At 34.0% G+C, this 11,364-nt stretch overlaps 2 protein-coding genes across 3 annotated transcripts; one reads left to right on the plus strand and one right to left on the minus strand.

Moving 5' to 3' along the window:
• The first annotated feature begins 84 nt into the window (after nucleotides 1-84).
• On the plus strand, nucleotides 85-4,873 carry LOC113077456 (torsin-1A-like). Of its 2 annotated transcripts, none has more exons than XM_026249851.1 (5): nucleotides 85-382; nucleotides 2,660-2,925; nucleotides 3,056-3,231; nucleotides 4,155-4,282; nucleotides 4,408-4,652. In XM_026249851.1, exons 1-5 carry the CDS (start codon nucleotides 187-189, stop codon nucleotides 4,650-4,652), a joined length of 1,011 nt encoding a protein of 336 aa, XP_026105636.1. In that variant the 5' UTR covers nucleotides 85-186. The 2 variants fall into 2 exon arrangements, with proteins under 2 accessions (XP_026105636.1, XP_026105635.1); XM_026249850.1 differs by lacking the exon at nucleotides 85-382 and adding an exon at nucleotides 1,463-1,801 and having other exon boundaries at nucleotides 4,408-4,873.
• A 1,097-nt stretch (nucleotides 4,874-5,970) lies between these two features.
• Nucleotides 5,971-10,375, minus strand: LOC113077457 (ribosome biogenesis protein NSA2 homolog). Its single transcript, XM_026249853.1, has 6 exons — nucleotides 10,212-10,375; nucleotides 9,012-9,199; nucleotides 8,770-8,920; nucleotides 8,063-8,242; nucleotides 6,294-6,486; nucleotides 5,971-6,207 (listed from the first exon to the last, which is right to left on the minus strand). The coding sequence occupies exons 1-6, from the start codon at nucleotides 10,212-10,214 to the stop codon at nucleotides 6,140-6,142; spliced, it is 783 nt and encodes a 260-aa protein (XP_026105638.1). The 5' UTR covers nucleotides 10,215-10,375; the 3' UTR covers nucleotides 5,971-6,139.
• Between the last annotated feature and the right edge of the window lie 989 nt (nucleotides 10,376-11,364).

Genomic DNA, 11,364 nt, shown 5'->3' on the forward strand with positions numbered 1-11,364 from the left:
ATACAATTAAATCACAATAACCTTTCATCTCTATAGATCCGCGTGACGTCACTGGCGCGGAACTCGTTCGCAGCTCGTGTTTGATTCCGAACGGACGCTTTTGATTCGGTTTACGGAAGTTGCGGTTCATTATTTAGTAATTCACCGGATTCGAATCGGGTTCCGTGCTCGGTGTCAGAGTGCAGAATGCGGCTGACATGTCTGCTGTTCGCTGGCTGTGTTCTGTGCAGTGTCTCGGTCACGGCGGCGATAGAGCCGATCAGTACCAGCATCGCGGTCGGGATGGCAGCGGCTCTCACCGGATTCCTGGCCCGCTATCAGAACGTGTTCTACTACTTCCAGGAGTGCTGCAGACCGGAGTGGATCAAATACAACCAAACAGGTTCGCGAGAGCTTTATTTGTGGTTTCTGAACGCAAGTACGAATGTGTTTATGGTATCCACATATTTCCATCAGGAAGAATTATATCCCACACATTTATCTTTATTAAAATGGATAAATTATTCCATGTTGATGCCTGTATTTTAAATGACATACAAATAGGCAGACAAGACATGCATAATTTATTAATTTTATACAGCCACTTGTATTGATAGCCTATTTACTTTACTGATGGTGTGTATAATGCACCTGACACGTATATGATAATAGCTACATATGATGCATCTTCATCTGACCCTCTAACTTTCTATTCTATTTTGATTTTACTTTATATGTTAAACTTATTTTATTTAAAAAAACAATAGCTTTCTATTTCTATTTATCTATCTATATATATCTCTATCTATCTATCTATAATATATCTATCTATCTATATATATACATATATATATATATAATATATATATAATATATATATATATATAATATATATATATATATATATTATGCTTCTGTTGTCCTCATTTGTAAATCGATCAGAATAAAAACGTCTGCTAAATGACGTTGTTGTAAACGTAAATGCATTGGACCTCATATTTATTGCATTGATGCTATGCACATATAAGCATGTATTATTGCACTAATAGCACAGGTAGTACGTCTGCAAGATGGTCTGTTAAAGATCACTTAATCTATTAAGCATCAAACAGCTGATAGATGTCTTTAAGATGTCAGTTTTACATCATAAACATCTTAAAGAAAACTTTTAAATGTCTTTGTGACATCTGATAGGAAACGTCCTATGGACATATTGCAGATGAACAAACACACAAAAAAATACAGATGTTAAATCGAAATCTCCGTGATGTGAGTGTGCTTTCAGGGTTGTGATGCTGCTTATTGACTTGTATTTGTTCGCAAGTATCTTAATAATTGCATTAATAATTTATATTATGATAAAATAATTCAGCCAGATATCATATCTCATCTCATAATATGTAAACGCATTGGCAAGTACTTAATATTCACAGTTTTGACCTAGTAATGACCAAATTGCAAAATAAAAAAAACGTGCGCCGTTGAACAGAACGCTGCGCGCATGCGTCGTGCGCAAACGACGTCACTTTTCCCAAGTAGGAAAGGTTGGTGCTGTTAGATGGATCCCCGTGTTGTCGTTGATTTTCCTTTCTTTTTCCAATGAAAAATATAGATGCTCGTTTTTGTAAAATGAAATATCGGTCGCCTCGTGCATGGACCACCGTGCTGCTCTGCGTCCTGATCTCAGGGCGGCTGGTGGAGGCCATAGAGCCCGTGTGCAGCTCGCTGCTGCTGGGGACCGGAGTCGCAGCGCTGGGCAGGAAGCTCTATCACTATTTATACGAAACCTGTAATGAGAGCTGGCTCAACTTTAATGCGATAGGTCAATTTTTGAAATTTTTTTTTTTGTGTGAATTATCTCAGGCAAAAGAGCGCACAATGCACATCTCTTATTTGTTTCTTTCGTTCGTTATAATTCTGTTTATTTTTTGGGATGGCTTTTTTAATGCAAATAATATATTAATATATATATATATATATATATATATATTTTTTATTTATTATTATTATTATTTATTTTTTAAATAATATTTGTAAAAACATTGCAGCCTAAGTTATTATGTGAATTGAATCAACATGCATCTAAAAACACAGCTATATGTGTGATATTTATTTTTCCTCGGTGAACCAGCGTTATTTGTGCATAATTGATATGATATTATAGTTTTTATTTATGTTTTGAATATGTTTTAATTTTATTTATTTTTGTTAAAGTTTTTGTAATTTTGTCGTTGGTCTTAGTTTATTTTTTCCTTTTAAATACACCTATATAGTTTTTATTCATTTCATTTTAGTTTTTTTATTTTAGTTATCAAGTTAAAGTACATGTAAATTAGAAATAAGGCCTTTATTATTATTTATTATTTAATTGAATGTTATTTTATTAAGTAATTTAGTTCTTATTTTATTGTATTGATAAAAGGGGTTTATTTACATTTAAATTTTCATAACATTTTTATTAAACTGTACTGAATATTGATTCTGCATTTTATGCAGAATGCGTCATTATTATTATTATTATTACATTACTACACAATATTTCAAATAACTAGTTTAACTATAACAACCCTGTTGTAAACAATTAAACATAATTAGTTGTCCAGTGCATAATTAATTAATTAAAGTGCAGATGTTATGTATAAATCACATGATTGCTGCAAATCTGTCCTCTGGTCCACAGGACTGAAGAATGACCTCAACACGAAGCTGTACGGGCAGCATGTCGCTGCTGAGGTTATCATCAAAGCCGTCACGGGCTTCATGAACAACAAAACCCCAAAGAAACCGCTGGTTCTGTCCCTCCACGGCTGGACGGGGACCGGGAAGAACTTCGTGAGCCAACTCATAGCAGAAAATATTTACGAGAAAGGCATGACGAGCAACTTCGTTCATCTGTTTACAGCGACGGCACACTTTCCCCATGAGGCTCACATCGACTCGTACAAGGTAATGAGTTTATACACAGAAATGACATCATATATTTCACCCGAACCAACACAAAGCATCCAGTGTGGTGATTGAATCGAATGTTTTATAGTCATATTTGTAAAAAAAAGCTTGTTTTGTGTGTGTTTAGACACAGTTACAGGAGTGGATACGAGGGAATGTTTCCATCTGCCCGCGTTCAATGTTCATCTTCGATGAAATGGATAAAATGCATCCCGGACTGATCGACAGTATTAAACCTTACCTGGACTTCTATGACAACCTGAACGGAGTGTCGTACAGACAGGCCATCTTCATCTTCCTCAGGTCCGTGTCATTGTACGCCTCGAAATCTGTAATTAATGTAAATGGTCACTAGTCATCAGTGTTAATTGTGCTTGATTGCTGCAATCAACCAAGTTTCAGAAAGTGATATGAAAGGTTTTGATTTTGTTCATGTTTTCTGAGGAAAGACAAACATAGATAGTGTTGAAAGCCAAATTATTAAATGTCATTCATTGAGTAGTTCACTATTTTGTAAATGGGGATCAAAATTAATATTTTCACCTGAGATTCTGAGCGAAATTAAAATAATAAATAAAAATGACTTTAGAAAGATGCCATTTTTACAAAGAGATCGATAAAATCTGTTGACTTTAGCAGTCTTTGTTGCATTAAATGCCGGTGGTGACAGTTCAGAAATATAAAATTAGCAGTTTTTCCTAAGTTTGTGTGCTTGTAACTCAAGAAGTATTAAAGATCTCGTAATATCCTTTTAGATTTGGATTCTTAATAAACATTTCTATCAGTATTTACATTTTTAAGTACCTGTATCGTTCATTTACAGAGATATTGGGCCTTCAATGTGGCTCCAAGAGCAAATTGTGAAATTGTACACTGAGCGAAAACCAAATGTGGGTCACTTTGCATTCAGACGATAGTTCATTCTTTCAAAGAGGAATGACTGAAGAACAAATAATGTCTTGTTTCCCTGTCAAAACAATTGCATGATAGCCAAAAATTTTATTTTTCTGACGTTTGCATTCCTGTAAAGGAAGAATTATCAAAAATATCTCAATATCCTTTTAGATTCTGCTTTCTAAGAAATCGTACATTTTTAAGGCTCTATATAATTCAATCCCAGAGATATAGGGAAGTCAATGCAATAATTGAAAACCGAATATGGCATAAATATATATATATATACACATCTGAACATCTTCTGTAGCTTACGTGCTTTTGTTTTTCAGCAATGCCGGGGGTGAGAACATCGTCCAGGTGGCTCTGGATTTCTGGAGGGATGCTAGAGAACGAGAGGAGATCCAGCTGAAGGATCTAGAGACGGCACTTTCACTGTCAGTCTTCAACAACAAAAACAGTACGTCTGGTTTCTCTTTGCTATTATATGGAGCTGTGGATCAGTGCATTTAAAGTCATTTTGTTCCTCCAGTCTGACCGTAGTTTGCTTACGGTTTCCATTGTAATGAAGATCTCTTTCCGCAGGTGGTTTCTGGCACACCAGTTTAATCGATAAGAACCTGGTGGATTTCTTCGTGCCGTTCCTTCCTCTGGAGTACAAGCACATCATTCAGTGCGGCTTGGCTGAGATGGTCTCCAAGGGTCACGTCCCAGATAAAGAAGTGGTTGAAAGCATGGCCCGCGACCTGAACTACTTCCCTAAAGAGGAGCGTGTGTTCTCCATGCAGGGCTGCAAGGTTATTCCCAGCAGACTGGACTTCTATATTTGATCCGAGAGCGCAAAAAACAAAGACTCAAAGACAGCAAACCTGTGATCTACCGTGTGCTTTATTCCACAGAACTGCAATCGAAGGAATTGCAGATTTGCTCCTGAGACTGAATGACATGCTAGGAGGTTTTTTTACTCAATCACAGTTGTTTTAAACAATAATGGAGACTGTTTTATTCATGTTTGATCAGCTGCTGGAGTCCTTGTTCTCAAGGGCGTTTCTGTTGATGGGGTTATTAAATGACTTTGCACATTGTGGAGCTCCTAAAAAAATGTCTGTTGGCGATTTTATAAAGATCTGTATTAATGATAGTGATGGGAAAAGCTAATTTGCCTTTATCTTGAAATATCAGATACATTTCTACCTTTTTTTTTTTTTTTTTTTTTTTTTTTAAATGTCAGGGTAAATTGCGAATGAAGAACTTGAATCTAATTTTGACCAATGAAAGTTTTTCCAATGCATCACTGTCAGGATGTTGTCGATATGTGCTTCCAGTTCTGATCGAAGCTTTTGTTAAGTCAAAAAGCGTTCAGAAAACAGCCGAAGAACACTTATTCATTATTTTGTATTATCTAATGATCTTGTTCAAACATGTTTTCAGATTTGAGACCTTCATGAAACTATGATTTTGAGATGCGCCAAGATAAAATACTTGAAGGATGATGATTTTGATAAAGCTTTATAATCTAAACAGACTTGATTTGTCTTGAGAATTTTATTATTGTACTCAAATTCATTTTCATATTCTAGAGTATAAACATGTCTAGAAATAATTAAAAAATATATCTTAAAATTATTTTTTTCTTGCACTTGCAAGTTTATATCTTGCAATTTTGTTTTAATATCTCACAATTCTCACAAAGACAATTGGGAGTTTATCCCATGCCAAAACAGGCTTTTTGGTACGAAATACTAGGCAATTAAATATTTTTGATCAGAGCAAAGCTAAAAATGCATATTATTTGCAAAAAAAAAAAAAAAAAAATTGAAAATCATAATTTTAAAATGTACCAATATTTCTAGGTTTATTAAGAATAAATCAGCTTATGAATTCGGCCAATAATTGAACATGCCTAACCATTTGCAATAATAAAATCAGAGTTTGTTGGATTTATAGACCTTTCTTTTAGTGCCATTATTTATCACATAAAGGTTTAATAGTACACAATGTAACTTAGTCTGTGAATGATTACTTTTTATGGCATCTGAATGATTAAATGGCAGGTGTGAAGTGTCTCAGGATACCATGTAAATACTGCTGTGACACCATCAATGTATCGCAGTACAAATGCAAAGAGAAATCATTTTTGACAACATCTTTTAGAAGAAGAAAAAAACAGCACTTTATTTCTGATCCAGAAGTGATGACGCAACTCCATCAACTGTCTTCAAATCATCTTTTCTTATGAGTTCCCAGATGATTTCTGATGTGATTAACAGTATTGCACTCGGAGGAACAGTTCCATATCAAACGTTTCAGGTTTCCATTATACGAGCAAAACGGCGTTAATGCAACCATCGTTTTCGGGGTTATTCGTCACCTGGGCGTATTTACCTGAAACACAAGATTATATCTCAGTCTTTCATTCTGCAAAACATGTTTGAGCACGGACAAAAGTGAAGAACCAATCAGACACTCACCCCAGATGACCTTCCCGCCCTGCGTGACCAATCCAAGCTCACTGACGTTGACCTCGATGACCGTTCCCTTGGTGATGACCCCTAGAGTGGTGTAGAGGGAGGAGGACGGGTTCTTCTTCACACCCAGGATGGGCAAACAGAAGGTGGCCTTCAGCTCAGGATGAGTGACGTGTGCCTTCTTAAACCTCAGACCCTGTAGACATTCAAACAGACGTGTGCCGGTATTCGGTTATGCGATACATCTTGGTAATGAATATGCACTATGTTGTTATCATGGGCACTTCTAAATACCGTGAATAATTATATATTATAAATTATTCAGAATTTGGAATGCATTTTAAGAATACTATTCCCATCAACTGGTAAAACTACACAACAGCGCTGTATGCTGCTTGAAAGAACACGTGAGAGACTGAAAGCACCTTCACTCTCTGACAGCAGATGGCGCTAAACTGCAGAGAATGCAGCCATTACTCTGGAAACCCCATAAATAAAGAAGCTGCTCTACTTTCTAAAACATATTTAAATAGCCATTAAGATTTGCTGTGTTGTTCATCACAGCGCCAAATAATTTAATATTTAGACTTAATAGGCTAAGAAAAAGTTTGAAAATTTTTTTTTTTTACGTTTTAATCTGGACTACAACATACCCTACATATCGTTTGAAAGTGTTTTGATTCTTTATTGTTCGTTTACACTTTACATTACGGCTTCATTAGTTAACATAAACTGCCAATGAAAAATTCTTCTGAACATTTATTAATCTTAGGTATTCCAATATTTCATAACACATTAAAATCGAAAGTTGCAACTGAGCTAACATGAACTAAGTGTATTTGGACTAAGAGTAACTATTGCTCACTGTGAATGTTAATGCACTTACTAAGCTTAACTAATGAGGCATTTTGTGATAAAGTGATACCTATTGGTCTTTATAGTTCTTTTGCACCTTAATCTGTGTAAAAACTCTTAACTTTATATATTTTTCTGTATTGCTTTATTGCATATTTATTTTTGTTATAAGGAAAAAAGTTATTAAACATGTTATACTGTTTCATGACCACTAACTAAAACTAAATTTAAATATCCTGATAATAACGTATACCGTGATAAAAGCATGAACAATTAATCGCAACATGAAAATTTGATACTTGCATATCCCTACATTCAAATCACAGCTCTTTTTATATTTACACTAAAATATAGTAACTATTTTAAAATAAATGTATATATTTTGTTAAAAATGTTATATTTTTTAAAAAGAAATACAATGTATCTTTATATTTTGTTAAAATATGTATTTATTTTACAATTAATTTCAACGATTACTAATGCATTATTAAAAGTTGTATCTGTTTTTATTATTTGATGGGCCAACAACTGTATTTTTATTAATGAAGATTAATAAATAGTGTAAAAAATTTAATGCTCACTGTTATTTAATTTTCATGCATTAACTAAAGTTAACTAATGGGATCTTATTGTGAATTTTAAACAAATATTTACATATTTGTTGTGTGAAATAATGCTGGATAATGCATTCTATATTCACTATTTATTTTTATTTATTTATTTATTTTATAGTCACTTGACAAAAGATACATTTAAACAAATAAAAAATAAATTAATAGAAAATTATTATTTTTTCTTCCTTAAAATAAGCATTATTATTATTTGTATTTTTTTAAGTACAATAATATAAATGAACTGAAGTGACAGCTCACTCAAGGTATTATTTTGATCTTGAGGGTGCATGTGTGATATTTTACCATAGGTCTGATGAAGCGCTCATATTTGGGCGGTTTGCGTGTGAATCCGTCTCCTACGAAACAGACTTTGGTCACCATCCTCTTCCAGGCCTTTTTCTGTCTCTTGCCTGTGCGGATGACCTTCAGAACCTCGGTTTCGCCCTGGGCTCGAACCTTCGGGAGAGGAACCTCCCACTTTCCCTAAAGAGAGGCACAAAAATCAAAAGGCGATTGGTGAATGCAAACAGACTGACTTCTGTAATGTGTCACACTATTAAACGAGACGTTATAATTAATGAGGAAAAGACAAAATGGAAAGACGGGACTTGTCAGATTTTATATTTAAACACCAAAACAAAAATTAATTTTTCGCTCCAAATGTGTTTGTTTTTTCTTTCTCGGTTACAATAGATCCAGCATTTACTCTACTGATAATAAAGATTTGTTAATGTTAATGAAAGAAGTGTCTTGTGCTCTCCAAGGCTGCATTTATTTAATTAAAGATACTGTAATATTATAAAATATTATTACAATCTAAAATAACAATTTCATATTTTAATATATTGTAAAATGTCATTTATTCCTGTGATCATAGCTGTATTTTCAGCATCATTCCTCCAGTCTTCATTGTCACATGATCTTCAGAAATCAGAATAATATACTGATTCAAGCAAGATTGAATAGTTTTCCTGTAAGAGCAGAAAGCTGTGGTCTGATGGGATACTTACAGCTTTCTCTTTCCTCTTCTGTTTGATCATGTTGGAGAGAACCTTGGCGCGTGATTGGCCCTCTCTGTCCAGCAGGTAAGCTGGCACCGCCCCTTCTGGGGTCTTGTCATCGTCCTTCTGTTTGCTCTTCCTCTGCTCGTGCATCTTAATGCTGAACACAAATAATAATTATGCAACAGTGCATAGAGATTATTTCTGCCTAGATTCTGACCAAAGTGAAGCGGACTGCAAGTAAAACTCACGTCTTCTTCATCTGGATCTTCTCGGCGTGTCTCTGTTTGTGGTAGAGTTTGGCTTTGAGGCCGATCATCTTTTTGGCTTTGTGTGATCTTTCGTGCGCTTCTCGGCTCTCCTTCTTCCTCTTCCTCTCGTGGTGGTCCAGACGGTAGCCATGCCGCTTGCGGTGTAACTCGATGTGCTCGTTCTGCGGCTGTACACACACACACACACACACAGAGAGTCGTTTGTAAACTCCAAGTTCAACTTCATCTCAATATTTTCATTGTTTTCGCAAATTGAATCATAACTGAACGCATGTCATGGGAAATATGACTGTATGCATCACAAATCAAAGTGAAAACTAATAGCCATATATAAAAGTATAAAGATAGCATGCGAATATGGCTCACTGGGTTTGTAATAACAAAATCAGAAGATGAACAAATATATTATAAAAGATGCCTTTACGGTTATGACTCTTTTATAATTAATATGACTCAGTTTTAATAATAATTGCATTATTTAACTAAGGTAAGGTATAGTATATACTAGTAATAAATAAAGTATTAGCTGCTTTAGTTTACTAAAAAGAAATGTGTTATATAGAAATATATAGAAACATATTTTATTTCAGCTGTAAAGGCAACCTTTTCTCATTTTCATTTAGTTCAACCAAATGTACTAAAATAAATAAACATAAAAATAAATAAAAAATAAAACTTTTTTTTAAAGATAAAAATGTCAAAAACACACAATAAATGTACTTAAATGAAACCAGAAAATATAAAAAATGTACATTAAATATTTTATAAAATTATACACATTATATATACACGTGTACTTATTTATTATATTTTATTGTATATTATAAATGAAGATAAATTACATATATATTGTATATACGGTTACTATTTATTATATACAATATATATTTATATAAAATATATAGAATGAAAAAATGTGGATATTTACATATGCATGCGTGTATGTGTATGCATTTATTTTATTCTATTTATTTATGGAAAGGCAAAATAAAAAATAAAATAAAAAATTCTCAATAACAAACACCATATATTGTTCTGTAGTGTGTACAGTATGCAGTTGCATATAAAATATATGAATAAAAAAATATTTCAATATTTCACACGTTACTAAACAGACACTGAGGCACATGTCAGTCAAAGTCTTTCTTTCCCACGACTCTGGCAGCAGCTTCTTCTTACCATGCTGTATTCTGTGGTGTTGAGCCGTTTATAGAGCTGTCACGCGTCGTGTAATCCGCTGTTGGTTCTTCAGATCTGATATTTTGATGCTTTTATTTGAGGCTCGAGCTCGTGATGTTCTTCACTCGGAGCCTGTTCTGTAGAGGAAGCGCGTCTGTCAAATGCGTCCGTCACAATTGTTCTCTCGAGGACCGTTTTAGGTGTAACACACATAGAAAAATAAACTCTCAAATAAATATGTTATCGTTATAGATTTGTAATTATGAAAATTAACTTCATTACCAGGCTGTTTTGTGTCACATTTATGGTCTAAAACGGTTAAAATCTATGTTCATGCCAGTTTAATATCACGTGTTTATATTTCTATTTGTAGGGCGAAAAGAGAATAAACTGGAGGATATGGAAAGAACAAAGTTAAAATGTTCTACAACTGTTATGTAAATTAGAGAAAGAATTACAGTATGACTTATTTAAAACGCATATAAATATAAAATGTCACTCTGTATCTCCTAATAATATGTATTGGTAAAATGCTTATTTTATAACTTAATGCAATACATATATGATATTAAATAATAATGATATACAAAATAACTAAAAGTTAAATAAAGATGAATACAAATACATAATATACTTATAAAAATAGAATTCACACCCATTAAAATTACTAAAGCTTTAGCTAAAATTAAAATGGAAAATGAAAGAATAATAAAACCATTAATAAAAACTATACTAAAATAACACTTACTATATTTAGTACTATACATCCCTTATTTGTCTTTAATAAAAATAATTTTCTTTCGTGATTCGCGAACCCGGTCCGAACTCCCGAACTGATTCAAATGATTTGCGAACCCGCTCCGAACTCCCGACCTGACTCAAATGATTCGCGATCCCGCTCCGAACTCCCGAACTGATTCAAATGATTTGCGATCCCCAAACTCGTCTATGCCCAAACTGACTCAAATGATTCGCGAACCCGCTTTGAACTCCCAAACTGACTCAAATGATTCGCGAACCCGCTTTGAACTCCCGAACTGACTCAAATGATTCGCGAACCGGCTCCGAACTCTCGAATTGATTCAAATGATCCGCGAAGCCGCTCCGAACTCCCGAACTGATTCAAATGATTTGCGATCCCCAAACTGACTCA

The sequence above is a fragment of the Carassius auratus genome, unplaced genomic scaffold (genome assembly GCF_003368295.1).
Source record: "Carassius auratus strain Wakin unplaced genomic scaffold, ASM336829v1 scaf_tig00022634, whole genome shotgun sequence".
Classification (NCBI taxonomy): Eukaryota; Metazoa; Chordata; class Actinopteri; order Cypriniformes; family Cyprinidae; genus Carassius; species Carassius auratus.